Source organism: Embiotoca jacksoni, unplaced genomic scaffold (genome assembly GCF_022577435.1).
Source record: "Embiotoca jacksoni isolate LCO1_2020_lvr unplaced genomic scaffold, fEmbJac1.0.p SCAF_28, whole genome shotgun sequence".
Classification (NCBI taxonomy): domain Eukaryota; kingdom Metazoa; phylum Chordata; class Actinopteri; family Embiotocidae; genus Embiotoca; species Embiotoca jacksoni.
Window position 1 is genome coordinate 4,034,030 of NW_027185379.1, and position 26,491 is coordinate 4,060,520.

The following is a 26,491-nucleotide window of genomic DNA, read 5'->3' on the forward strand; positions in this document are numbered from 1 at the left end:
TTTCTTCTCCTGCCGACTGGCTCACGAGTTCACCAGCGCCCCCCATCGGCCCTGCAGAGTAGCGCAACAGAAGGTGACTTCACACATACATAAAATGTGTTTACACAATTGGGTCAAATTTGGTCATAACAGACAAATCAAAGATGCCCCAGTTACTAACCTTTTGTTCCTTAATCATTAAAATGACTACAGACGATCTAATTTTTGTTTGTTTTTGAAGTAGCTCTTATTTTAAGTACTCGATATTTTTGCCTCAATTTCTTCAGTATTCCTCTATCCTATACATGTCCCAATATGCATGTTATTTTAGAGTTCACTTACAAAAAAAACCCATCTATTGTAGTATAGTAGTAACAAGAGTAGGTTTGTAAATATCCTCCCTCATCAGCTCTGTTATTGATCTTTAAATTCAGAATACACAGAATTGCAGGGCTGTAACTCTGAATAAGGGTAAGATTTAACTTACTGAACTGAAGAGGTGATGGCAGACAAGTGTGAAGAGGTGACATGATTTTACCGTTGAGAGGTAATTTCACCACTTTAATTCAAGTCCAGTGAAACTTCAAAAACAACCACAGGCAATGTTTTATACGCAGCCTTTACATTCACTCATCTGTACAGCTTTTATTTTACAAGTCTTAGTGTGCGTTTCATCATACAGTCAAATGTATCTACAGTAATTCACCAACACACAATGCCTGAGTATCAATCATGGCCAGCTCCTCGTCATTCACCCATTCGCCCTCCCGCGGTGAGTCGACGGGTTTGTGAGCTGGAGTCTGTACAGTTTTTAAAGTGCTAGATGTGCCCGACCTCCGAGGGGGGTTGAATGTCTTATTGACACACGGAGAAGCCGATGAGCTCAGATTGAAGAGTGGGGGAGGAGACGGGATACGTGACAGATAGTCCACAGCTCGCCTTCTTTTCAGGCTTTTGGGATCTTTTTCTGTTGAGGATGTTGCTGCCATCGGGTTTCTGCTGACAGGTGTGAAAGATCCGAGGCTTCTGATTGGCTTCTGAGAAATCACCTGCATTAAAAGAGAGTTTAAGTTTGGGCTGAGCGATATGGACAAATTCAAACACCATATTGTTTTACAATATTACAACGATGTTGTTGGGATGACTATTGGTGCTTTTACAGAATATTTGCACGTGAAGATTTTTGATCAGTAATCATCATTATTTTGTGGCTATAATATCTAATGGGTGACAAATAATAGAAGAGCTACAACAGTTTGGGAAGGTCAGAAGGAAACATCACTTTAAATGTAATGCAGCCTTTAAAACCAGAAGACAACAATTATTTGATATCACAATATTACAATATCCAAAGACTAATACACTAATACATCCAAGTCTCATATCACGACAAGAGAAAATATCAATATATTTAGATATAAAAAAAAAAAATACAATACAATATCAACAAATATCAAACAGCCCAAGGTCCCACAGCATGAACATGAACTCACACTTGTCTTTGAGTCTTGTCTTCTGTCTGTTGGAGGAGCAGGAGTCTGTGGTTGCAGAGCAGGAGAGCAGATCGAGCTCACGCCGTCAGATTTAACTAAAAGTGAAAGCTTCTCCTCGGCAGTTAGAAAGAAGTTCTCTTGACTCTGAAAAACACACAAGGCAATGCAAATTTCATATTTAAAAACATTTCCCTCAAATAAAAATGAGAAAGCTGCACATGGTTCAGGTCAGTAAACACTTAAAGTAAACAATATTTCCACGGTCTGACACCTCAACACAAGGTACAACAGGCTTTTTAAAGGTTCATGTCAGAGACAACATTAGCTGTAACTAACTCATTTACACATTCTCTACTAATCTATTCTCACTGCTGTTCAGCACAACTTTTCTTTTAATGGGTGCGATGGTGCTTGAAGGATTTTCAGATTTTCACTCAGTTCTTAAAGTAAAATATTTGGTCTCATTTGTTGAATTGGATTCTCTTTATCAACTTTTAAGATTTAAGTGAAAATATAATGATATTTAAGAAGATATTGTTGCACTAATATAGATCATTCTAAAGGGTGTAAAAAAAAAACTTCAAGCATTACTGTAACTCTGTAAGCTCGACAAAAATCTTTTGATATTTAAGAAAAATTGCTGTTCCTATTTGGCATTTCAAATTTGAATTTATATACTATAATCATAAATAAATACCTGTGCCTTGATGGGATTATAATTAATGCATGAGGAACTTTGGCTGTAAGAACATTCAGAATCTGCTTTGGAGGTTTTGGATTTAAACACCGTACCTGGACCAGGTTTTTGAGTTGGCTGAGGGACTCCTGTAGATGAACTTCCTTGGGGTTTGCAGAGAAGACAGTCAGATCTCCAGCATACACAACAGGAGTGGGATACATGGACTGGCCTCTCAGCTGCAGGTTGCTCACAGCCAACAGGACACCTGGTTTCAGCACATCCTCCAGGCCAGACTGAGACAAGCTGCTGAAACAGCGGACTTTCACAAAATTCAGTTTCCCGTCGGCCAAATAAAAGGCCGGAGAAGAACCTGTGTCCGGAAGAACAATCACTCAGTAAAATAATATATGGCAGAGACAAGTTATGACCCCCCCCCCCAAAAAAAACCAAAACAACAAAAAAAACCAACCCCAAAAAACCAAACAAACAAAACAAAAACAAAAACACTTTACCCTGTCCATCTATGATACTGACGAGACATCCTGTGAGATCCACCTCTCCACACAGCGGCTGGAACTCAGAGTTTTGAAGACTCACAACGTTTGTAGAGACTCTCGGTTTAAAACGTGCCGACAACCACTCCTGGGACGCCTGAACGATAAAACAGGTCACACATCAGAAAACGCTTCCATCACAGTCGTGGTACACACGGTTTGTTTCAAACCGTACCTGCAGCTCCTGAAACTGTGTTTTCTTTGTCCCTGTGAGCTGAACATTTTGAATACTGCTGCGGTTCTTCCCATCTGAAGCGGTGAGGTTGTAGGCTTTGTATCGACAGCCTTCCTTCAATAAAGACTGAAGGTCTGAGGAAGGTCGCCAAAGATTCAACCGGTAGACTAAAACCAAGAAGAAAGTTAAGATCTTAACACACAATAGTAAGATCAAGTAATTAAGGGGAAAAATAAAGACACACCACTGCCGGTTTGGTCCAAAGAATCAGCAATGCCAAGTCTCCACACAGGTGCGACGTCTCGTTTGGGACAGCTCTGGTCGTTGTCCTCTGCTTCGAGAGCGCGACGATATCGATCCTGCAGTTCAGCATGTTGCTTCTCCATCAGAGAGCGCCTGTAGGTATGAAGAGTCTCCAACTGTCCTTCACTCAAATGAGCCTAGAACATGGATGTGAAAAAAGGTAAAGTACAGACACGATGTTTCACAAAAATTACATGAACAATTTGAAAAAAGCAGATTTCTTATCACCTCGAGGTAAGCTGGGTCATCTCCTACTGCTTCGTACAGCTCCTCTCCATCCTGCAGACTGGCAATAACCTGATGACTGAATGTTTGTCTTCTCCGCTGAGGTTTTAAATTCCCTGAGGAGGACAACTTGTTATAACCTGTCCGATTTCCGGCTGCAGTTAATATGAGAAAAACAAGATCCCTACTTTTCTCCTCCTTTTCAAATTCAGCTTGAACCTTGGCAAAAAGGATCTCCATGGCTTTTTCTTTGTGGCTGTTGTATCGTCTCGCCTCCTTCTCTTCTGCACGAGCAGAACGGAACACAGCACCTCCGTCTGCTTTCCTCTCCATCCACTAGAAAAAGGTCAAGGAAAATAACATGAACCTCCAGGACTAAGAGCAACAATACACCAATGCAAGACTAAACACACCTGTATGGGGTAGCTTCTCAGTATGACAATGTCAACACATCCTACTGGTCCTCCATTGCAATACAAACAGGACACTGGAAGCAGGAACGGCCGCGGATCCTTGTGAAATCCCAGTTTCACATCCCAGCGTGCGGGTCTGCTGCTGTTGGCACAAATCTAAAGAACCAAAAACAATAAATAAAATGAAAAAAACCAACAAGTGAAAGAACAACTTGTGATCTTCTTCTTAAAGTACCTTTAACATGAGAGACTCTGGGGCCTCCAGAGGGGCGCAGGCTTCTTGTGGTCCCACCAGCTGAGCCCCGTGGACGATCAACTTGCCCCCGACAGCCAGTCTCCCTCTGTGGAGCATGGCGGTCAACGGTTCATCCAGCTGGGCTTTAATGGCGTACCAACCGTCCGTCAGCCAAACGACTGCAGACCGAGCTTCAGGCTTGGCATCGGCACCTTGTGGAGTCCTGGTGTCGTTGTGACCCCCGGAGACGACCTCGCACACACAGAGAACCAGAGTTTTGGCTGCTGTGTCGTCCTTCTCCATGATCTTCCTCAGAGCTGGCCTGCGGCTGTGGTCCACTTCTACATCATATCTACAACACATCAAATAAAAGTCATGCTTTAAACGCTTTAGAGAAAGAGCAGTTCATAAATCAGTTACAACTGACAGATCATTATTTAGCAGCTGTTCTGATAAGTGACCAATTTAAAGCTTCAGCTGAGTGAGGACATGGTGGGTTTTTTTTGTTTTGTGATTGAAAATGAAATATTCATTTTAACATTTTAATCTGTTACTTGAGAAAAAAAAGTATTTAATTAATGAACTAAGAAAATGATTGTAGGTGGCCGACCTAATCAACTTCATACATACAAATCCAACATACATAATCAATTTCATTCTCATGAGGAGCACTGCTCTCCCACTGCACTCGACATGGTGCAAAGTGTACAAAATTTACATTTCTGCCGTTCAATTTCAATTCCACTTAAACAAACCGACTGAACTGTGTAAGAACAGTTGAGACTATTTACAATCATTTTACAGGAAGATGTGTGTATGATAAAATGAGTTAAGTAAGTTTTACTCCAGGCACGCACGATTTATCGTATCAAAAACTGGATCGTAAATTCGAGAGGCTGAAGTTTATGGTTTAGGTGTTTAGTGTTGGATACAAAAAGCCGTTGCATTTAAGCTTAAAAAAAGAAAAAAGAAAAGAGTGTTGCCTTTTGGCTGCCCAAAGGTGATTTGCCGCCTCTCTGTCAGGCACCATCATATTTTTTGTTGCAATTCTTTCTATATCAAGTAAATAAGTGCAATCAACTTTGTGATCTCAATTCTAAGCAGAAAATGATGACTCATATTTTCCGGGATCGGGCACTTCACTCTTCCATACCTGTACTTCAGCTGTAGGAGAACCTGCTCAGGGGTGAGACAGAGGCTGCCCATTGTTTCTGGAAATGACTTTTCCATGGATGACTGCTTCCACACAATCCACCTGAAGTGATTATACACCCACGCCTCACTGATCAGTTTAGGATCCACACCCGGGGTGTCACATAAGGCTCTGTGTGGGACAAGATGATATTCAGTGCATTTAGCTTGCAGTCTGCTGATACACCTCATTTCTCCAATATTATGAATAACATCACTAAGTCTGTTTAATTTCACCGATACCTATAGAACTCTTCTTTTCCTGCAGTCCCATCATTGCGGGGAATCAGCCATCCTCCATCCGCCAGCTGAATACCACCATCCTCTGTTAAGGCTTCCCGTTTGATGAACTGCAGCAAATTAAAGCAAAAAGACTCTGCAGTCTCGCTGGTGATCTCAGAAACGTGCTTATGGACTCCAAATCCATACAGCTGAAAAAACAAGAACAGTAAGATGTTAAAAGATGTTAAAATGTCGTCTTTTAACCAAAGACGGGAAAATTGAGGTGAAGTGCTAAAACACCCAGTGATAGTTACGGCCTCGCCTGTTTTTGGGTGTATCTTGCTGGGGGCTTTCCATCCACTGCCACTTTTAATGGGATCCTCGCCACTCCACAGGTTCTGGTTAGAAACAGACTCCCTGGCAGAGGTCGAATGGTCTGGCGCTTCTTTTTCCTGATCCTCATGTCTTGTACGTCCCGTGCCAGCTCAGTGTTCCCAAGAGTCTGATATTCTGTCAATGCACAACAAAAACATCATCGTGTTACCCGTGGTACGCTAAATATTTCAAACTTACTTACTTGAAAAAGGCTACTGCACCTTGGCTTCTGGAGGACGTCTCATCCGCACATGATGCCTCTGAACTGCCTGACCCACAGACAACCAGAGTGCTCTGATTATTCAGCACATTGTTACTTGTCGTGTCGACGGGGGCAGTTACATCAGTAGCACCTGGTGTATTTTTAGTGGGCGGTACGTAAGTGTTGCTTACAAAGAGACGCAGGTATTTATCCTCCTGCTCCTGTGGTTTAGAGGAGGTCTCTTGGATAATCGTTCTTTGTTTCTTGAACGGAGGAACAAACGCAGCAGTCGTCCTTACGTTGTCCTTGAGAGTGTCTGCTTTTACATTTTTGATGAATGGAGGAACAAATGCCGGCGTCTTGGAAGGAGTTGATCTGCTCTCTGAGGGGGTTGAGGGTTGTTTGAGTGTTGTCTTTTGAAATCTCGTTTCCACATAGTTTTTACCACTCCTGTGGAAAAGAAAAAACTCATATCACAGAGAGATGATGACTTGTCAGCCGCTTGAAAACATGGTCGGCAATTAACAGTCAACTTACCCGTGTGGCCTTGTGATGTTTGGATGAAGAGCGACACTGTACTTGAAAACACTCCTGTCTTTCATTACACCTTAATAAAGATAGAAAAAAAAAAAAAAATGCAAAAAATAATTTCAAGTACAGGACATGTGTCACAGATGACCCGTCAGAGATGATGATTTACCATTTGGACAGCTTTTTACTGCATGGAGTGTTGAACATCTCGGCCCATCAACCACCCTGTCGAAGTCTTCAAGTAATCGTCTCTTCAGAGGAGGCTGACCTGGAATATTTCAAAACATTAGGGCGACTGTTTGTTTACTGGCCAAATAATAGCTGGAACAGAGCCACATTCTAAAGTTTTTAATAACCAGCCATTTTCATAAATTTCTAAATAATGATTTATGTGCAGTAAGGGAAATATGTATTTAACTTATCTAATAAAGCTGGAAAATAATTAAGTAAGTTGCAAAAGCGTTATAAAAAAAAAATTTGCTTTTCAAAATAATTCTGATTTAATAAGTTCTGAAAAGAGTGAAACAAGCTGTGCAGTCATACTAAAAACATATTGTCCTGTCGCGCCTGAGCAGCGACGCCGACACTCACCAGTTATATCTGCAGCTTCCACTGATCTCTTCCCTCTTCTTTTCTCTTCCTCTGCAGATCTGTTGCTGGACTTTGGCTTGTCTTGCAGTGCCATGTTTTCCAAAGTCATTTGGCCAGCGAGACCTTCATCTTCAAGCAAGGCTTTAGTGCAGTCCAGAGCTTCCTGGGCAAGAAACTGCTGCTGAGTCTCTGTGCAGCCAGTGAGGTTGACTGATTGAAAGTTTAGACCTGTGGACTCTGCTGGGATTTGAACTTTATATCCCTCGCTGCTGCCTGTTTGATTCATTTCATAGTCCGACGCACATGAAGCGTCCTGTTCACAGCTGTCGTGTTGGTTTCCCACCCCCGATGGGCTGCTTTTATCTTCTTGGAACTTAACTGCATCTGTAAGTGCCTCGTCTTTGATAAAGCTACAACCACCATGACCTGAACTTTTAATAGTTTCCTTTCCACGGTCGGTCTCTTGCAGAGAGGGGAAATATTTAACCACCAAAGAGGCACTTCCCTTAGTGGACATGTTCTTGTCACTGGTGGTGGTACGATTAGAATCTGAAGTTCTCTTCATATCTATCACTTTCGATGGATCTACCTTATTGGTGTCATGCGGGCTTGTTGAACCATGACACTCCCCATCAGCCAACTCTTTGAAAAGCTTGTTTGCTTTCAGAAGACTCTTCTCTGACACGTGGACTTTTGCTCCCCCTGCAGTTCTGAAACCACCATGTTTTTTTTCTGCATCATTTTGAGCATCTCCTTCATGTTTCTTATCACTCCTGCTTGTGTTTGATCCAGCTGGGATGTCTGGACTGGAGCTGATGTCACTGAAGAGAGCTTTAGCCTTCCTTAAGGCCTCAGATGAAAGTGCCACAGGTTTCCCACTGGCTGCGAGAAAGCCACCATTCCTGAACGACGGACCAGGAACTGGAGTCTCAGAATGTGGTGGCGGTGTTACATCTATTTCATCCTCAACTCCTTCACATTCACTTAGCAGAGTTTTCGCCTTCTTGAGAGCTGCAGATGAAATAGCAACTTGTTTTCCACTGGCTGTTTGGAATCCGCCGCTCTGTGGCGGCAAAGTGTCGTCTCTTTGTTTCACCGGTTTGTTTGTATCTTCAGTGGATCCCTTTTCAGGCTCCTCAGAAACGTTTACCGTCACCCCTTGATCTGGTTTAAATTTTGAAAGGTTTCTCTTCTCGCTGCCACTTCCACTCACGTTCCTTGTTTCTGTAACAGCTGGGATGTCTGTACTCAAGCTGATGTCACTGAAGAGAGCTTTAGCCTTCTGTAAGGCCTCGGATGAAGGTGCCACAGTTTTACCACTGGCTGAAAGAAATCCAGCATTCCTGGGTGGCGGAGCATGAGCTGGAATCTTGAAAGTGGAAAATGGTTTTACACTGATTTGTTGCTCCTCTTCATCGCCCTCACTCAGCAGGGATTTTGCTTTCTTGAGAGCGGCAGATGAAATGGCCACTCGTTTTCCACTGGCTGTCTGAAATCCACCGTTCAAAGTGTCTTCTCTTTGTTTCACTGCTGTGCTTGTATCTTTTCCATTTCCAGGCTCCTCAGAAATGTTTACCGACACCCTTTGATCTGGTTTGAAATTCAAAAGGTTTCTTTTCTCTGTGCCACTTCCTTTGACAGGTGCCACACTTTTATGTTTGAGGGCAATTCCACTGTTCCAGTCCTTATCACAGTCTTTGATGAAAGCATCTGCTTCTTGCATTGCTTCTGTTGAAGCAGAATCATCACATTCTCTCAAAAGATGTTTTGCTTTCAAAAGAGTTTTCTGTGACACGTGGACTCTTTGTCCCCCTGCAGTTGAGAAACCACAGTGTATTTTCTCTGTATTTTCACTACTGTCTTGCTTCTTATCACTCCTCCTTGCATCGGAAACAGCTGGGATGTCTGTACTCAAGCTGGTGTCACTGAAGAGAGCTTTAGCCTTCTGTAAGGCCTCAGATGAAAGCGCCACAGTTTTGCCACTGGCTGCAAGAAATCCAGCATTCCTGGGTGGTGGAGCATGAGCTGGAATCTTGAAAGTAGAAGAGGGATTTACACCGCTTTCATACGCATCTTCATCAGCCTCACTTAGCAGGGATTTTGCTTTCTTGAGAGCTGCAGATGAAATGGAGATTTGTTTCCCGCCGGCGGTGTGGAATCCATCGTTCTTAGGCGGAGAATCCCGAATTTGAGCGTTAAACTGTCCGTCTCTGACAGCATTTTCTTTTTGATTCAGTTGTTTTTTTGAGTCTTCAAGTATACAAATTTCTTTCAGGAGACATCCCGCCCTTTTCATTGCCTCAGCTGACACAGGTACTTTCTTCCCGCTGGCTGCAGAGAATCCATCACCACTGCTCAATTTGTCTATTGCAGAGGAATCAATAACCTTTGATGTTGTGCACAGCGGAGAAGAAAATGGCTTCGAAGTCAAAAGGTTCCCACGGAAAGCCGCTGAATCTTTTAAAGCCAGTGTACTGTTACAACCAGCACTGTTCTTTTCCATATGTTCAGGATGTGGCCCCTTTGTGTAATGTGCAACCAGTGCACCATTTGCATTTTTAAACTTAGCGGACCCACTGACATGTTCCTCAGAAGTGTTGACTTTTGTCCTCTGAGGGTTTTTAAATTCTGAAAGGTTTTTCTTACCGTTAACACTTTCAGCCATAGGATCTATGCTCAGCCCCGACATGCCGTCATTACGGTCCATTTCGTCACAGCCTTTGAAAAAAGCACCTGCCTGTTGCATATATTTTGCTGAAATAGAAATCCCTTCTCCACTCGCCATGTGGAAGCCACTCTGACACATGGTTGTGTCCATTTTGCTGTTTTCAAAACATTTCGTACGATCTGGATCTCTAATGGTTGAAACCTTTTTGTCTGAACAGACGGACTCCTGAATTCTCTCCTCAATATCACAGTTGTCTTTGATGGTGGACTTCAAATCGTCCGTGCCAGCGTTCGAATCCATGCAGCACTTTTGTTCTGTTTGAGCATCGTTTTCGGTGCGTTTCTCGTCTGGTGATTTCTGACCTGTCAGGTTCTCCCCTAAATCTGCAAACAAAGCTCTAGCTTGGCTCAGACATTTTTTGGAAACTCTCAAAACGTTTCCTCCGGCAGTTTTAAACGCTACACCAAGCATCAAAGGATTTCTGTTCTCCAGCTGGGTTGTTTCAGTGCACTCAGCTCTGTGAGGATATTTTGGTTCAGTTGACATACGACAGTTATCGCCTTTAGAAATGTGCTCTGAAAAGGAAGCTCGATCTCCAGCAGAGGAATTTTCTTTTTTCGGAGCACTTGATAATGACATACAGGTGGATTTACTTCTGGCATCAGATGTTCCACTATTTATTTTATCATCTGAGACGGAAGTCATTTTGTCAGGCTGCTGCTTTTCAGTGTCTGAACTAAAGCTGTCATCAAAATCTATTCCAGTGAGATAATCAGGGTCCAGCTCTTTGTCAGCTTTTTGTGGAGAGGTGGCATCATCTTTCTGATTTAGCTTTGCGGTTTTGAATTGAGTGAATTCAAACTGGCTATCAGCTTCCTCCAAGAGAGAGCACAGTTCTGTCACATCAGCTTTTTGTGAGTCTGTTAACTGGTAACTGTTATCCCCAAATCTTTCACTTAAGGAAGGTAGCTGATTTGAATTAGAAGCTGTACTTTTCGATGATCCATTCATGGCACGGTCCCATGTGGTGGGCTGATCACTTAAACTCCTTCCTCCCTCAGTCTCTTCAAAGAGATGCTTGGCTCTCTCCAGGTTAGCTAAGGAAATTCGTACACCTTTATTTGAAGCGGTTCTGAATCCCGACACACGGACAGAAGGAATAGAAACTTCGGTTTTGTCTGGCAGGCTGCCATGAGTCTGAGCATTTATTGGAGTGCAGTTAATGTTAGTGACAGTTTCTTTTGTACTGCTTGGTAGTGGTGTTGACATGCTCTCTATGTGCAACTCATTCTTTCTCCCGGCGTCCGGTGTCTGTCTTTCCTTGAGCTCGGTTTCAGCTTTAACATCCAAATGTACTTTTCTATTCCCTTGATTTGTAGATGGAAAGGTCCTGTAGAAATCGGTTTTAAAGCCAGAACAGTGCTGACTTTGACCAGTCTTCTCTGACCAGGGAAGAACATTTGAAGATGCAGTCATACGAGTAATATCTGCCACAGCAGACTGGAATCCACTGTCACTTACGGTGCCTTCATTGATGGAGTAATTCTGATCAGTGGTAGAAACACATCTTCTGTTACTACCGGCATCAAGGCCACGGTGAGGGTTTGCTTTCTGCTTAGTTTGTTTCATGGCCGACAGACAGGCTGATGGAGAAAAGTAACGCTCAGTGCCCTCTGCCTGTTTTCCCAGTTTAACAGAATCTGGTATTTGGCTGAAGTCTTGTGCAAAATCTCTGCAAAGCTGTGACATGTCAAGATCCTGGAGTTTGGCTTGTGCAGAGGGAGGCAGAGGCAGATTCTCTCCAGCCAGATTTCCCTGTTCTTCCATTGCATTCTTCCCATTACTGGAGCAGTCTGTGTCATCTGGGGCTTTCTCCAACTGCTTAACACCCACTTCTGGTCCTGAAAGAAAGCATAGTTATAAAAAAATAAGTCATTTTTTTTGTCATTGTAGAAGAGAACATATTATAACTTATGATTGTATTTTTGCACTTTAAATGCTAGAAAAATGTATTACCAGAATATGCAATCCCTGGCGATGAGTCCACCTTCTGAGACTGCGTTTCTTTTCCTTGAACTTGAGTTTTAAAAGTCCCAACAGTGTAGATGAATTTTCTCTTTTTCTTATTAATTACAGAGTCTGTGATTTTCATAGGTGGCCTTACAAACGGGCTACAACCAGAGTCACTCTGCAGCTGTTCTTTTGAAATATTGTCATCCACAGCAAAAGTTGGAATTTGAGATAAACTCAATGGAGACCACTGGCTGTTGGCAGTGTCTCCAGTTGTTACCAGTGGGGATGAGGGAAATCTGACAGGTTCCTGACCAGCTGCTGCCTCTTCACTGGGCACAGTGTTGTTTGTTGTTGAGGTGTTTGTGGAGCTGCAGCCGCGTTCTTCTGTCTGAACGATGTGCTTCCGTTTGATTCTGCGAGGTTTCACTTTTCTAAGTGCTGAACTGCTGTTGGCGAAGAAAATGGAGAGAACATTTTCAGCTCCATCGAGGATACTTGCTACGGTGCTGCGAATTTCTCCATCTTCAATAGCATCTGGCAGCTTCTGTCGCCAAACACCATCACTCTGGATTAGCGAAGCCTGGGGGGAGTTGGGGGATTCGGCCTCAGGGGAAACAGTACCTGTTGATTACAGAGTAGCAATCGGCATTATTCTTCTCATTATTCTGAGTATCATAATTACACCTCTAAAAGACAGCACAACCCAAAATAAGCAAATCTGTTGTAATGCATTGTTTTTTCATTCATATTCAAAGCTACTGCATAAACTCAGATACGAGCAAATTGTTAAGGAAAAACTCAGTACCTTGATTACCAGCAGGCATGTCATTGGTTTTGGGTGGTGGTACTCCAACTGTGGAAGCGTTTGAAAGAGAAGGAAAAAGCTCCCGCACAAACTGGGAAAGGTAAAAAAGAAAAGAAAATCACTCTCAGAAGTATTGTGAAAGGTCACACCAATCTGTTCTGACTGTCACTTTATCCTTCATCTGTACCACATCAAAAGATAAATGCAGTGTGCACATGTTCTTCCTTTTTCTTCTAACGTTTCAGAACATTAGTTTCTTTCAATGTTTTCCTGTTCACATTTCAGATCATATAATGTGAAAAATATGAGCGGCAATCAAAAAGTTCAGAGACGGGTTCTGTTGGCCATGAACGCAGCGCAGCGCTGTGATGCTCATGGAGCAGCAGCAAGCAATTACTTATGGAGGAAGTAACAAAAGCTCTTCTGCCACTGACATGAAATCAACACAGTGATGCACATAGAGCTGAACCAGAGTGTCAATCATCAGCATTCTACAAATCAAACAGTTACATGGAGGTCTGTTGTGTGTTAGGGCTGGATGGAGTACTCACAACAACTTTTTTGTCTGCAGAAACACTCACTGGACAGGGACTCTCATCACTTTTAGCTGTAACATTAAAAAGACACAAATTATTAGACAAATCCTATTTTCAGACTTGTAACGTAACCAACTCTGTCATTGCTTACATAAAATCAGTGTGGATGGCACCGCTGGTGGAGTATTCAAGGAACTGGTCCAAGAAATGTCAGGATTAATTTGCGCGCCAAGACTTTCAGAAATCTGCTTAGCATAGGTGGCCTGTATTTTAAAAAACACAATATAAAACTTTAGTGTTATCCATTACTCCACATCGGAATACAGACATCACTGACAGAAAATACAACATCACTGTTAGATTTAATATACTTACTGGGGATTTGCATGGAGAATGAAACAGATCTGTACAAATGGCAGAAGCAAACAAGGCAATCAGTGATGATTGATTTATTAATTCATACGGATGAAACACAGATTACATTACATTTCATTTAGCTGATGCTTTTGTCCAAAGCGACTTACAATAAGTGCATTTCAACCATGAGGGTACAAAACCCAGAACAACAGGAATCAAGAAAATACAATTTCTTCAAGAAAGCCAAACTACAAAGTGCTATCAGTAAGTGCCATTTTAAGCGCTACTAAAGTTCTACATTACAGATAAATTTTTTAGCTCACCGAAACTGTCCTGAGTCTGAGGCTGGATACCTCCATGCTTCATACCTTGGACCCTAAAAAGACCAAAACAGACATCAAAAAGATATCCTAGCAAAACTATGATGGAAACAGATGCTTAAGAAAATGAATTAATAATTTAACGGAAAAGATTTTTGTTATGAACTCATAAATCTTTTCTCAAAGCGCAGTTGTTTAAAGTCATGAGTTTTATCTAAAGTCAGTATTTGTTGCTTTTTTGTTGTTGCTGTAATTGAAAAGATTCTACAGCGCTCCAGTGACGGAAGACATATGAAACCTTCCCACATCATGACAAATCACTAACGATAAAAAAACATTCTCACTGAGGACACTGACAGAGGAACTATGCAGTAATGCATGTGGAACATTAAAACAAATTGAGTTTGTTGTTTGTTGCACTCACCTCTGGTTTGACGTCTGAAACAAATGTGGACTTTGTGTCGCTGTCCATCGCAATGCTCCTTCATCTAAAAAGTACCACAAAGAAATATTATATTTAGAGTAAATTTAAATCAGACATCCATTTTCTTGTGCAAGATATTTTTTACTGCATGAATAAATACACCAGCAGTCAAACCTTAAACTGTATACCTTGTTCAGCAGTGAACGATTGCTCATCCTCAGTTTCAGGCGACACAATTTGACGGCGTCTGAAAACTTTGGGGGTTGAAAACAGCTGAGTGTCGAATGCAGGTTTGTCTAAAGGTGCTTTAAAATGTCCCTCCTGATTTGCACACAAGTCATCTTGATCAGAGAAACTTCCCTCGCTGGCGGACGTTTGAGCTGTCAGTAACTCAAACCAGTTGGGGTCCAGTGGTCCCAGCTCTGAAATGATAAATTATAGACGGGTCATAGATTATTAAAAAAAAAATACGCAACCTCCGACACACTTAACATGATGTTTTGTCTCGTGTTTATGACACAAAAGGCGCCTGTTTGTGATTATGTGATGAGATTTAATGTTGCGGACACAATAACATGAACACCACTCACTGGCCACTTTATCAAGTACACCTGACCAGATATTTGCATTAAGGAGCAGTTGATTTTGTTGCACCTGCAGCTTATTAAAAGGCACATATTTATAAACTTACAAATTCACATCACTGTCATATTACCTTTCCAGATTTCATCTTTGAATGTGTCGTACATGTTGGTTGAGGGTAAATCCATCCCAGGTGCTCGTGTAACGCCTACAGTTTGTTATAGGGCACATCTGGGGACAAAAAGTTTTTTTTTTTAGTGTAACTTAAACTAAAAACAGAAACTGTCCAAACTAGTTGGTTTCAAGCTAAATGATGGGATACATCTCAGCCTGCTGCTGTTTCCGACCACATTAAATCAAACGGAACAACATTACCCAACAGACGACGAAGTAAGACAGCTTTTGAGGTTCCTCTGACTTACCATGTACGTGGACTTTCATGACGCGATAGAAAAAAAAAACTCTTGACAAATTATCAAATAAAACATCACATAAGCTGTAATTGACCACTTGTCAGCGTGTTAGCTGGTTTGTCGAGTCTACACGAGAAACAAACCTCGCGCGCCACGCACCGGAAGTTATTGCTGCTTCTTCTTCTTCTTCTTTCGGGTTTCCGGCGCCTCGCAGCGACTTCAAAATAAAAGGCCTTTTTTTAAATTAAAACGTTTAGGTTAGGTAGTTACTTTATTAATCCCCGAGGGGAAATTTTTTTCTCTACAGCAGCATACAGAAGCAATAAGATAATAATAGAATAATAGAAAAGCAATTAAATAGCAGTAAAACATATAAAATATAAAATGCACAGTACATACAGTATATACAGTACAGTATATATCTATATATATTATATACAATAAGACATGTTTTCAGATCCTTTAAGCAATATTAAAACAAATATATAAATATAGAAAGACTCTGTAAAAGTGGGTGGTGATTATACGCAGAGCTTTTAGGTACATTTATTCACACTACCAATCTCAACTGTAAAGACACTGTGCAGCAACTTCACAGAGGCTTACTAATAGAATTGTTTATTAGGGCCCTAGCACCGAAGGATATAAAAGAATGTAACTTTTTTTGTACATCTAGATGTGATACACATGTCCACCGAATTTCGTGCATGTAGTTAAATGGAGCTGCAACCTATAACTCCATCGTTCACAAATATTCATTCAAATGCGACCAAAATTGCCGCAGACATTCTTTGGATAGTAGATATACGTGTTTTCAAGGGCGTCTGCAGTGATATTAAATATCTTCCTGTAATGTGTAGTGTATGCAAAACCTTTTCAATTTCTCCAAACGTTTCAACTTTACTAAAAGCTGAATCACCATCAACAGGCCAAGGTGGAATCTGAACCATTAATAGCAACTTTGGTGAAGGAGAATCTTTTACCTGTTGAGTTAACCAGACTGTCGGTTGAGTCACTGGAAGCTCTGAGTGAACTCCGTTAAACACTTTCTCTTGCCGCGTCCCTTTCTCCGGCGCCGAAGGCAGTCCAGCAGTCCACGACGCCAACGTCGAGCTAGAAACAACCTCATGAAGACACGGATTCGAGCCCCACTCAGGTATCTAACATGATTCATAGTTTGTGGAGGGTGAGTCCCCTTAAAAAGCCACACAGAGAGCAAAACCCTCAAAGGGCAAGCCACACAGTTTTATTTTGTAGTGCACTCACTAATACCAAACCAAAGGTCAACAAAACAAAAGAGCCTTTTTTTTTTCATGGCGAGAAGTAACTTGAGTAACAAAAGGTCCAAAAAGTGATAAAGTGATATCATATGATATCCAAATATGGGTCAAAATATCCAAAGTCATGTTATCAAAATATGATAACATCTGAAATATTCAAAAAGTCCAAAAAGTGACCCAAAATTCATTTTTGTATATTGTATATAGTGTAGAGTATAGAGTCTAGTGAAGCAAAGTGAAGCAAAATGTATATCACAACATCACAATTTTTTTTTTTTTTTAAATCACCAAGTGAAATCATAGTTAACAAATGTAAGTTTTATTGTTTTGTTACATAAGTGTACAGAACACCAACGTACAGTACATTGCAAAGGCATAAGTATTTACAAGGCAAGAGGCTACAACAACTTTTGTGGAAGCTTTACAAAATATGTAGCTACTCATCCTGCATGCAACTCAAACTGGAACTTCATAAAAATACAATCTTATGAGTCTGAGCAAAGCCCCCATTTCCTTATGTACAATTATTCAGTTAAAATATTTTCTGTGTTTGTTCATAAACATTACTATTACACTTCATAGTACATATCATTAGCAAGCTTGGCAGGTTTAGCGGATAAAACAAAATATTTGTTTTCTCTAAATCTAATCTGATAAAAGCATGTTTTTCTCTCGCTTACAATATAAATAAATTACCTATTTGCTAAAAGCTGCACAGTTAAAGGTACAGTAAGATGTTTTAACAGATAACCCACACAGGCTGTAGGTTTGACAGACATTACAGTAGATTTGCAGCATGTCAAGAGTAGTTTAACATGAACCACTTATATAAATCAGTATTTATAATTCCATCTGTGATGGTCGTCAGATTCAAATTCACACACTCAAGCACACTCACAACACACCTACACTTACACACAAACACCCGCACAAAAGACCCACTACTCTTACCGAGTAATGAGGCCTCCCTTTTTCTGTACTTACAGTGTTCATGTTTTCCAATGCTATGTTATTCAAATACATTCTTTCAGGAGACCGTAAAGGTCTTCCACCTCAGTGAAGGATTGCACATTTTCCCATGACATTTAAAACAACATAACTGAAAGAGAATCACTTAGCTTTGGTATGTAATTTGTTAAATGTGAAAGTTGTTGACCTCAGTAGCAAGTGGTCGCTTTGTGACAGTTTCTATTATTAGTGCAATAAAAGTCTAGCTTTGTTTAAAACGGCAAAGTCACTCATCTGTCTAAAAACAACAGTATTGCTGCACGTCTGAAGATCCAACCTTATAACATTGTGATGTACTCTGAGCAACGAGAGGAAGAAGGGGTTTGGTTTTTACCAGGAGAGAGCAGAGTTCTTATTAACCACAGAGATGATAGCAGCTACCCCAGACAGGAAGAGAGGTGACGTGTGAAACGCAGTGCTGTGCAGTCACCCACTGCCATCAGAGAGTTGAGCCTGAGACCCTGGAGTCTGGAAGAAAAGCCGTGATCGCTCGGTAGCCCTGCGCTCGTCGGATCATGTCCCGAGTCTCTCTGTTAAGTTCCATCAACTTGACAGAAATCTCTGTGAGGTCCTGCTTTGAGCCCACCAGAGCAAAAGTTCCTGTCTGACCCAGTGTTTGGTGTCTGAAGTAGATGTTCAGTAACGTTTGAACCTCATCCTCAGACTGGCTGCCAAAGATGTCATTGGGCCACATTGTTCTGCAAAGAATGCAACAGATATTTGTTGACTGAGCGTGACACTTCACAACATACCCTTAGAGAAACAAGCATTTTTGCTTTTCTCACCTGCATTCACGAATGTAGCGAATGGCTGTTGGAAACTCGTTGCTCTTCAGACCCTCCAGGATGGCCTGCACTGCAGCCTCAGAGCAGGATCTCTCACCGGCAGCGATCTCATCATTCGTGACTGAAGCTGCTGCTAGCCTCAAATTGCTCTTCAACTCATTAAGCTCTCGAGACATATTTGTTAACTGAGGGATGAGAGGGATTAACAGTGTGAAACAGGGGTCTGGATTTCACAGTGGCTGTCACTGCTTCAAAAACAAAGAACATGAAAATGCGTAAAATACATACCTTGGGAATAGAGCTTATTACCTGGACCTGTTCAATCAGCTTACAGTAGGACTGAAAAAGCAGCAATAACTGAAAGTGAAGTTTGTAGAGTCTTTGACAGAGTTCCAGTTGCTGAAAATAAGAGAAGATGGGTTATTAGCAAAATATTTTTTTTTTATAATGAATACTTTATTGAATATTTTCCAGAATTCTGTCTTAATTTGATTTGAAACTCACGTAAAACTACTACAAAAGAATGTTTAATCATTTGTTTGCAGAAATTGAACATGACAATAAATATAAGGTTGACAAAGTCGTTGGAAAGTAGGAAAATAGAAACAAGTCCTATTAAACTTACAGCCAGAGATTCCATTTGCTACCAAGCAAGAATGTTACAGGGCAGAGAAGAAGTAAGAAGTAAGGACAACACAGAGAGAGAATCAAGGGGCATGCAATTGGTCATTAATTCCAATAAAAGAAGAGTGAAAACTATTAGAACAGGTCATTGTATTGACATGCATGGAGGAGGAGAAGTGAGGGTAGATGTATGTGTAAATCAGAACTGAAAAGGGGGGCTGGCAGTTGACATGAATTAATCAAAAAGCCAAATGAAACAAGCCAAGCAAAATAACCAAATTTTCTGGTTGTTAATAAGCACAAATGCACTCACTTTGGTGGGGATCTCTTTGATATCTAATTCAGTTGTAACAGCAAAACTTTCTATTTTTTCTGATACCTTTCTTCGGTTATGAAGTGAGTGTAATTGTTTACACCTAGAATAAATGCAACATAAGAAAACTTGCTCCCATGCCCAGCAGAGCTGAAAATGATCACAAGGCACATTGGATATGAGATATTCAACGTGACGTGCGGCAACTTAAGGTTGCCAGAAACTTGACAATTATATAGTGTGAAGGAATTAGAGGTAACACTCACAGAGCTACAGTATCACACAGTAATCGTAACGCAGAGAGTACAGTGTGAAAGATCAGATGAAATGAAATCAACAACTTTTTTCACGTTTGTTTGTAAACTGGCTGAATGCATTAGTTAAGCCAAAGAAAATACGAATCCAGTGTTTTACATTAGGCTTCAGGTGATATGACAACATGTTAGTAACTGCTCAAAAAAAAAAATCCGGTTTTACCTTTTCCTCATGCTCCATTGGTTGACATGTTATTACGGTGCCTCCAGAACTCTTCTGAAAAGTGGCCTTACAGTTGCTCAACCACTGTGTGTGACACAAACAAACATAAACAGAAAGTAAACAAGTCAATGACAACATCCAGGTGACATTAAGACTGGCACGCACAATATTTAGTCTCCTTACAGTGAGAGCTGCATCCCTTCTGTTGTTGTAAGTGTCAAGATATTCTTGAAGCTCCAACACGCTGAATTTAATTTTTTCCAGGAATCCATAAGACATAATCTGCGATGACAGAGTTTTGTTGTTCAACGTCAAAATTATTGGTAAAGTATCGGAAACTGTAAGCCGTCAGGTGACTTACCGTGTCTGCATCAATAAACAGCGTCGGGCACTCTGAGCATGACGTCAGCATCTGAGAAGACCTCAGAAACTTTGATCCTAATCCTCTCAAGCCATCACCAAGGTAACTCACAGCGTCACAGGTCAAGGAACAAAATTTGGTCTGGATGCTCTGTAAAGCAAAAAAACATGCTGGCTGTAATACTGTCAAAGTCACTCTGACATCACTTGAGCTACTTACATTCTTCAGTATTGCCATTTATTTCTGACATTTTCCCCTGTCAGCTTTGGTCAGTGAAGTGAACAACATCTGGTTAATGAAGCTCAAAGACTTTGAAGCCGACAGCATCGACAGAATGTCCTCTTTATGTAATTACAGCTGAAAGGAAGGTTCTTTCCTCTAAAGGTTAATAACTAATCCTGTTAACCTTTCAGTTGAATTAATCCAGTTTGACGAGGCACGCTGTTGATGCAATTTAGGAGTAGGCTGGCTGTAAGGTGGTTGCACAATACCTGAAAAAGGGATGAAAACACATGGAAAGTGTAGACTGCGCAGGACCCGTCGGAGTCAGACACGAGCTGGTTGATGTGACTTCGCCAGGCTTCCTCTGCATCATCGCACACTGCTGGTTGGAAAGCGGCTAGGATGGCAGAGAAGAAGGGCGACGGCGGCGGCGAAGAACGCAACTCCAGCATGTCATCTCTCTCTTCTTCAGCAAGACTGAATGGACATAAAGCCACATTATAAACAATATAGTTTTACGTTAACTGAATTTATTATAGAAGCTGTGAGTAAGTACCTGGGTAAGCAGTTGTCAAGGTCCAGTTCTCCTTTATAATCACTGTAAATCATGTCCATTGTCAAACTGTCACCGAAGTGATATTCAGGGGCCAGTTCACTGATGGACAGTGAGAGGTCTTCCTCAGGTACATCTTCGTCTTCTTGTGACAGCTCATGCTAAAAAAAAAGCAACACATGATTTCTCAACCATTGGTAAAAAAAAAAACCCAACCCAAATCAAAAACAAATTCTCAAGCAGCGTGTGCATGAAATTCCCTGTTATTCTTAATTATTTAACAGATATGTTTGTGGGTAAAATGGATACACTAACCTTGCCACGGGACCCTATGGAAACTCCTTGTGGTGTTTTCTTTTATTTGGTAAAATTTTGTGTGCATCAATTGTGCCAATTGAACAGATGATAAAATAGTTTAACCAACAATGTGGCCCTGCACACTCATGGTTTGGGGCAGGCAATGTGTAAACCTTTTCTTGACCTCCCACATGCCAAGAGTTTTTAGTTGTTGCTTAGACCCACCCACACAGAAGCATTAGGTATACACATTGCCTTTAACAGACAGACAAAGAAAGAAAGAAGCTTATATTGCTCTTGCTGGCTACTCCCCCCACCCCCTCAATCCCCCCTCACACCCCAGAGAATCTCTGCCACCATTTGAGTAAGGCACGAACTCGCCCAGAACCCAAAGCGTTTCAGATCGTCTGCTTGCAGGTTTTTAGTTCATTCTCCTTTTTGCATGCAACTACTGACATATCAAGAAAAGATTGGCGCATGCTCTATTTTTAAGAAAGGAAATGTTGAAAAGTCACATGAAATATTACTTAACAGACTGAACCCAAAGCACATTTAACATCCAAGACATTTCCCAAGAAAAAGATGCAACAGAAAAGCTCCTATTTGGTAAAATTAGTAAAGAACTCCAGGATGGAGTTGTGATAAGAATTATCAGTTCCCAGAATCTGAGACACTCTGAAGCCCTTATTCACCCGCTGCTTCGAGTCCTCGGGCAGCTGCACTTCAAAACTTGGATTTTTGCTGTTCAGAGGAGTTGATTCTGCTGAAGTTGTATCAAAAAAGGCAGAGTGGGAATCCATGCTACTGATCTCTGCTGATGGAGAGAGGTTCACAATCTGAAAACGGAAGAAGACAAAACCTTTCAATCCTATTTAAAAAAAATACATGGGCACATGGGCTTTCCATGGGCCACCACAGTTTCCACTAAGTTTGAATAATAACAGAGAGATGATGCAAACAAGACAAAAGATGACACAAAGGTTTGAAGCTCATTACAGTCACTCGACACACGGAGGATTTTTGTTATTTTCAGAGCATTGCAAATTTTGTCCTGAGATTGACACTAGAGGAAAAGCAATGACAGAGATTAAAATCAAAGGCCTGAGTGCATGAACACGCTCTGAAAATACCATGGATATTTGCAATTGCAGAATATTATTTTTTTTTAAGCAAAGGTGACAATAGCTGGCCTGGCACAAGAGAAAAGCTCTTAAAGGGTCCAAGATGTAAAGACTTTTTCCTTCAAATGTCCTTCCTCGATTGCTTCTTAAAATTATGGTTGAAACTATTGACATTGTTACGGATATTTTACTTAGGCCACTCGACTTCATCAGCTGGATCTTTCTTTTCACAATGACTTTAAATTATTGTCAGACAAAACTTACGAGCTGTGAGTGGGACAGTATCTGGCTAGCGGTGAGGGAATCCTCCTCAGACGACTCATCTGAGTCTTCATGGGTGACCTTGCTGAGGCTGGGCATGCTGCTGGACAGCTGACTCTCCTCCAGGGGCTGCAGGTCACTTTGGTCTAGACTATCCATGGAGCGCCGCCGCACACCCCAGTTGAAGTTGTCCATAGTCTCTCCCTGCAACAGTGAACAACCTTGAGCTCCCAAGTACCAAGACGTAAGATACCGCACAATCAAAACACAAACACGTGCACACACACATTTACACAACCATGCAGTGCAGAGTCAGGGAGGGGGCTGTTTCTGGGAGAGTTTTTTTTTTCCGCTCAAAGCTAAGAAGGGAAGGAATACTGGAGTTTGACACTGTGTAGTGAGCCCTTCACAACCCGATATAGACTTTATCAAAACTACAGTAAAAGCAGCCACAATGCTGGTAAAAGTTTCCGAGAACCTCCGGATCCTGCGTAACCTGAAATATTTACAGGTTTTAATTGCCTCAGTCTGACTGTCTTGTTTGTGGTTTAAAATGCAGAATGACTCATCAAAGTTACATTTCACAGCATTAACTTAGAAAATACTAGGAGGCAAAAGTGTACAGTATAATTCCTGTGTGTGCAACTTACTGTTAGGATTTCAGTGTGACGGCAATAAGAACGTTAAAAACTGAACATAAATTCATTTACCGTGTCACTAGATGGAGCTAACCACCTATCTGAGATGTACAATCAGCATAATGATGTTCTCTTTAAAGTCCCATCATGTTGGTCGGATTTGTTTTGTATTATTTCATTGTAATAAGAAAATGCCAATTTTAACTTGATTTTCAGTGGTGGAGTGTAACATCTTCTCATGTCCTGTAATTACATTTTTGTCATTACATCTGTAGTGAGGAGTTCATACAGTCTGGTATTTTTTACTTTAACTTAGGGAGAGGACATGAATACTTCTTCCACTGTTGTCGATACATGAAGATAAATCATCTCGAGAAACCAGCCTCTTGTTTTCTTGCGATAACGGGTTAATTGATCTCGTATGAGCTTTATTTTCTTGAAATATCCAAAAATTAACTCATGATCTTGATATAATGGTATTAAATAAATAATTGCAAGCACAGCTGTTCTTGGTTTCTGTAATAATGCTAACTGTGTTGGAAAATAACATCAGTGAAAATCAGTTTAAGCATTATACACAGGCATAGAAATTATGAATATTTACATTGATAATGTATCAAATGGCAATAAAATATTATAACCAATACTCATAATAACCTGTTATAATTTTGCCATGGAGAAAAATCAATAATCCCGGTCAAAGATACTTTTTGACCATTACACTGTGACTGTAAGACATAGCATTAGTCCTCTGTGATCTCTATTACAAATGAGATGAATGCACTGTTTCCAATTCTCCTGGTCGATATATCTCTCTGTCTCTATACTTTATGAACCGTGCAGAATCAGTTTTTACACAGCATGCACACACATTGGATACTCTCTGCCTTCGGTGTTGCTTCTGACTACACTATCTTCACAAGCAAACACTTATTTACAGAGCACAGCAAGTAAAAATGCAACACGGCTAAACTTACCTGGAGCTCCTAGATAGCACAGACAGAAAAACAGAGAGAGAAAGCTCATTACACAGAGCAGGCAGACCAGACCCGACACAGTACAAGTCAGATGTGTTTTTCTTACTGCTGCTGCTTTTGCTTTACAAATTCAACCATGTTGTTGCACATCACGGTACTTCTTTACCACCGTCCTTAAAACTCACCTCTCCATCCTCAAGCTCGACATCCAGGAAGTCAAAGTCTCTAAAGACTCTGAACTGCTGCTCTGACGTGGTGTCGTCCATGTTGTCTTGTTCCCGGGTGCCATCGTCAGAGGACACCAGGCTGGGCTGGTGCTCCATGAGGTCCAGCTCCCCACAGCTAGAGAAGATCACCTACACAGAGGAACAAAAAATAAAAGTTCACAGGTTATTTTTAAATGCATGCTAGATAAGATGTTGAGAGTTTTTAAATTCAAAGCACTGCTAAAATATAGGGTATGTTACCGAGGGGTTTTTGGTGAGCCCCACTTCCTGTCCACACAACGACAATACATTCACCAGTTTTTCCCGTGTTCTTTTCTGCAGAGGGCAAAATCAAATATTTTGGTCAATTCAGTTTCATTTAACCACATCAGAGTTGTATGCCTTGTTTACAACTGACATCAACATTGATAAAAAATATCTGACCTATGAGTCTTTGACCTCATCCAAATGTGTTCTACTGAACACATTACAGCATGTATTGCATGCATTTAGCCCTGTTATTGACATACATTGTTCTTTATTTGGATACAGACACATTTGAATACCAGTGTGAACGGTTCAAAAACAGCCTTCAATGTGTTTTGTCATGATAAAAATAAGCCTTATTAACCACAATTACATTTGATATCCTCATCGTCATATCATAACTGTTTCACACTTTGACCTCGCACGAATCACCAAATCATGAAAATAACTTTCAGAAGTAATGGGACCAAGTTCTAACCTGTGAAGACTGAGGCCTTTTCCAGCTGACCGGCACCAGGACGTTGTTGGAAGTGGAACCAGAGGAGGTAGAGGAGGTGCTGCGGGTCACTGCTGTGGTCCTGCACTTCACATCTTGGCCTGGAGAGCGCTGCAGGTCATCGTAACGCCGACCAATCACTGGCGTCTAAATGCATGGACACAAACAAACAACGACATGTGGACAGAATCCGTGATGAGTCAGGAAAAAAAGGAAGAAGAGAAAGTCCTCCTCTGTATAGTCCATAATCCATGATTCAGGCTCGATGGCAGCTCCTGCTGATGACTGTCAAGTGATCAATGCTTTAAGGTAAGTTGGCATTTTTCGTTTTTAAATCAGTGGTCACCTTTTTTCTTCCATTTGATGTCTGAATCCGTGTAGCATTTGAGGAAAAAGAAACATCCACATCCTCTGCTTCATCCCTCAGTCTAAAAATATGGGTCTATTTTAAGAAATATCTGTGGTTTGTCCAGCGTGTCTCAAGTTTATAGACTCACACTGCTGGCTCTCCACTAGGGCTCCCTGATTCACATACAAAGAATGGCAGCAAAGAGTTGACATCATTTCCTGCCATTCATGAACTACACAAAAAACTCCCTGTTCAGTTCCCACACATATACCACTCCTCTTCTGTCTTTCACGTCACTTTCCAGCTCCGCTCTGCTTGACTAATTGTGTTTACCTTTCAAGCTTTTAAGCTAATCTCAAGGGGGTTTGGTCAAAAAGAAATATCACCATTAAGGAAGGGGAAGAAATGTTTCCCTTCCAAAGAGCTTTAAAAGATTCCAGAAAACCTCGACAAGCACCACACCCTGGAAAATACAGGAAAACATACAGGGGCAAACATACAAGCATTAACCTTTTCCACGGGCTACAGGGACATTTACAACTTTAACGCACTGTGAAAAGAAAGTCAGAGAAAGAGTCTCTAACCTCAGATATGTCAAAGTGGAAATCCAGCGTTTTGCCAGGCAAAGCTTTGGAGGAGCGGTCCCAGACGCGGCTGATGTCCTCATAGGAGAGGTCACTTTGTGGGAATGATGGCTGCACCAAACTGGCGGATCGAGAAACCACCAGCTTCAAGATATTCAGCGCTTCCCTCCAGTGGACAGTCTACAGTGAACACAGACATGTACGCTCAGATTCACCTGCACACGCAGACAAAAAACAACCAGCACCGTCTTCTGGGGTGTTTTTATGTGGTTCTATTTTGGGAGACAGAGGTGCTAAAAAGAAAATGGTTACAGTACGAGAATAAGCAGAGGCCGAGCTTGTGGTAGAGAGGCAGACTGTTTATAGTTTGGGTGTGTCTGCAAAAT

The 26,491-nt window shown here is 41.2% G+C and overlaps 2 protein-coding genes across 4 annotated transcripts in view; both read right to left on the bottom strand.

The window, feature by feature from the left end:
• Positions 1–511: 511 nt before the first annotated feature.
• On the bottom strand, positions 512–15,395 carry brca2 (BRCA2 DNA repair associated). The gene is made up of 27 exons (XM_069161334.1): positions 15,296–15,395; positions 15,007–15,104; positions 14,480–14,713; positions 14,292–14,355; positions 13,871–13,923; positions 13,566–13,594; positions 13,342–13,453; positions 13,206–13,261; positions 12,655–12,745; positions 11,853–12,470; positions 7,169–11,737; positions 6,747–6,845; positions 6,584–6,653; positions 6,066–6,496; positions 5,792–5,979; positions 5,491–5,678; positions 5,210–5,380; positions 4,057–4,408; positions 3,822–3,977; positions 3,597–3,744; positions 3,412–3,524; positions 3,125–3,320; positions 2,881–3,047; positions 2,664–2,802; positions 2,265–2,521; positions 1,473–1,616; positions 512–1,028 (listed from the first exon to the last, which is right to left on the bottom strand). Exons 2-27 carry the CDS (start codon positions 15,059–15,061, stop codon positions 672–674), a joined length of 9,057 nt encoding a protein of 3,018 aa, XP_069017435.1. The 5' UTR covers positions 15,062–15,104; positions 15,296–15,395; the 3' UTR covers positions 512–671.
• Positions 15,396–16,869: 1,474 nt separating this feature from the next.
• frya (furry homolog a (Drosophila)) overlaps positions 16,870–26,491 on the bottom strand; it is a 42,344-nt gene continuing 32,722 nt past the window's right edge. For 2 of the 3 annotated variants that reach the window (XM_069161251.1, XM_069161252.1), the window contains exons 48-62: positions 26,106–26,285; positions 25,155–25,319; positions 24,671–24,745; positions 24,389–24,559; positions 22,592–22,792; positions 21,899–22,042; positions 20,913–21,070; positions 20,626–20,833; positions 20,135–20,284; positions 19,957–20,055; positions 19,774–19,857; positions 18,985–19,002; positions 18,648–18,758; positions 18,360–18,544; positions 16,870–18,272 (exon numbers count right to left, since the gene is read on the bottom strand). In XM_069161251.1, coding sequence (XP_069017352.1) covers positions 18,014–18,272; positions 18,360–18,544; positions 18,648–18,758; positions 18,985–19,002; positions 19,774–19,857; positions 19,957–20,055; positions 20,135–20,284; positions 20,626–20,833; positions 20,913–21,070; positions 21,899–22,042; positions 22,592–22,792; positions 24,389–24,559; positions 24,671–24,745; positions 25,155–25,319; positions 26,106–26,285 — 2,208 coding nt within the window. In that variant the 3' untranslated portion in view covers positions 16,870–18,013. The remainder of the gene's footprint in view (positions 18,273–18,359; positions 18,545–18,647; positions 18,759–18,984; positions 19,003–19,773; positions 19,858–19,956; positions 20,056–20,134; positions 20,285–20,625; positions 20,834–20,912; positions 21,071–21,898; positions 22,043–22,591; positions 22,793–24,388; positions 24,560–24,670; positions 24,746–25,154; positions 25,320–26,105; positions 26,286–26,491) is intronic. The other variant, XM_069161253.1, reaches the window with a different exon arrangement.

Coding starts and splice junctions, on each gene's coding strand:
- brca2 (XM_069161334.1), bottom strand. CDS start 15,061: ATGGATTTACCCTCAACCAACATGTACGACACATTCAAAGATGAAATC. Junction 13,262..13,341: donor GCCATCCACACTGATTTTAT/GTAAGCAATGAC, acceptor TTAATGTTACAG/CTAAAAGTGATGAGAGTCCC. Junction 1,029..1,472: donor GACAAGACTCAAAGACAAGT/GTGAGTTCATGT, acceptor CTTTTAATGCAG/GTGATTTCTCAGAAGCCAAT.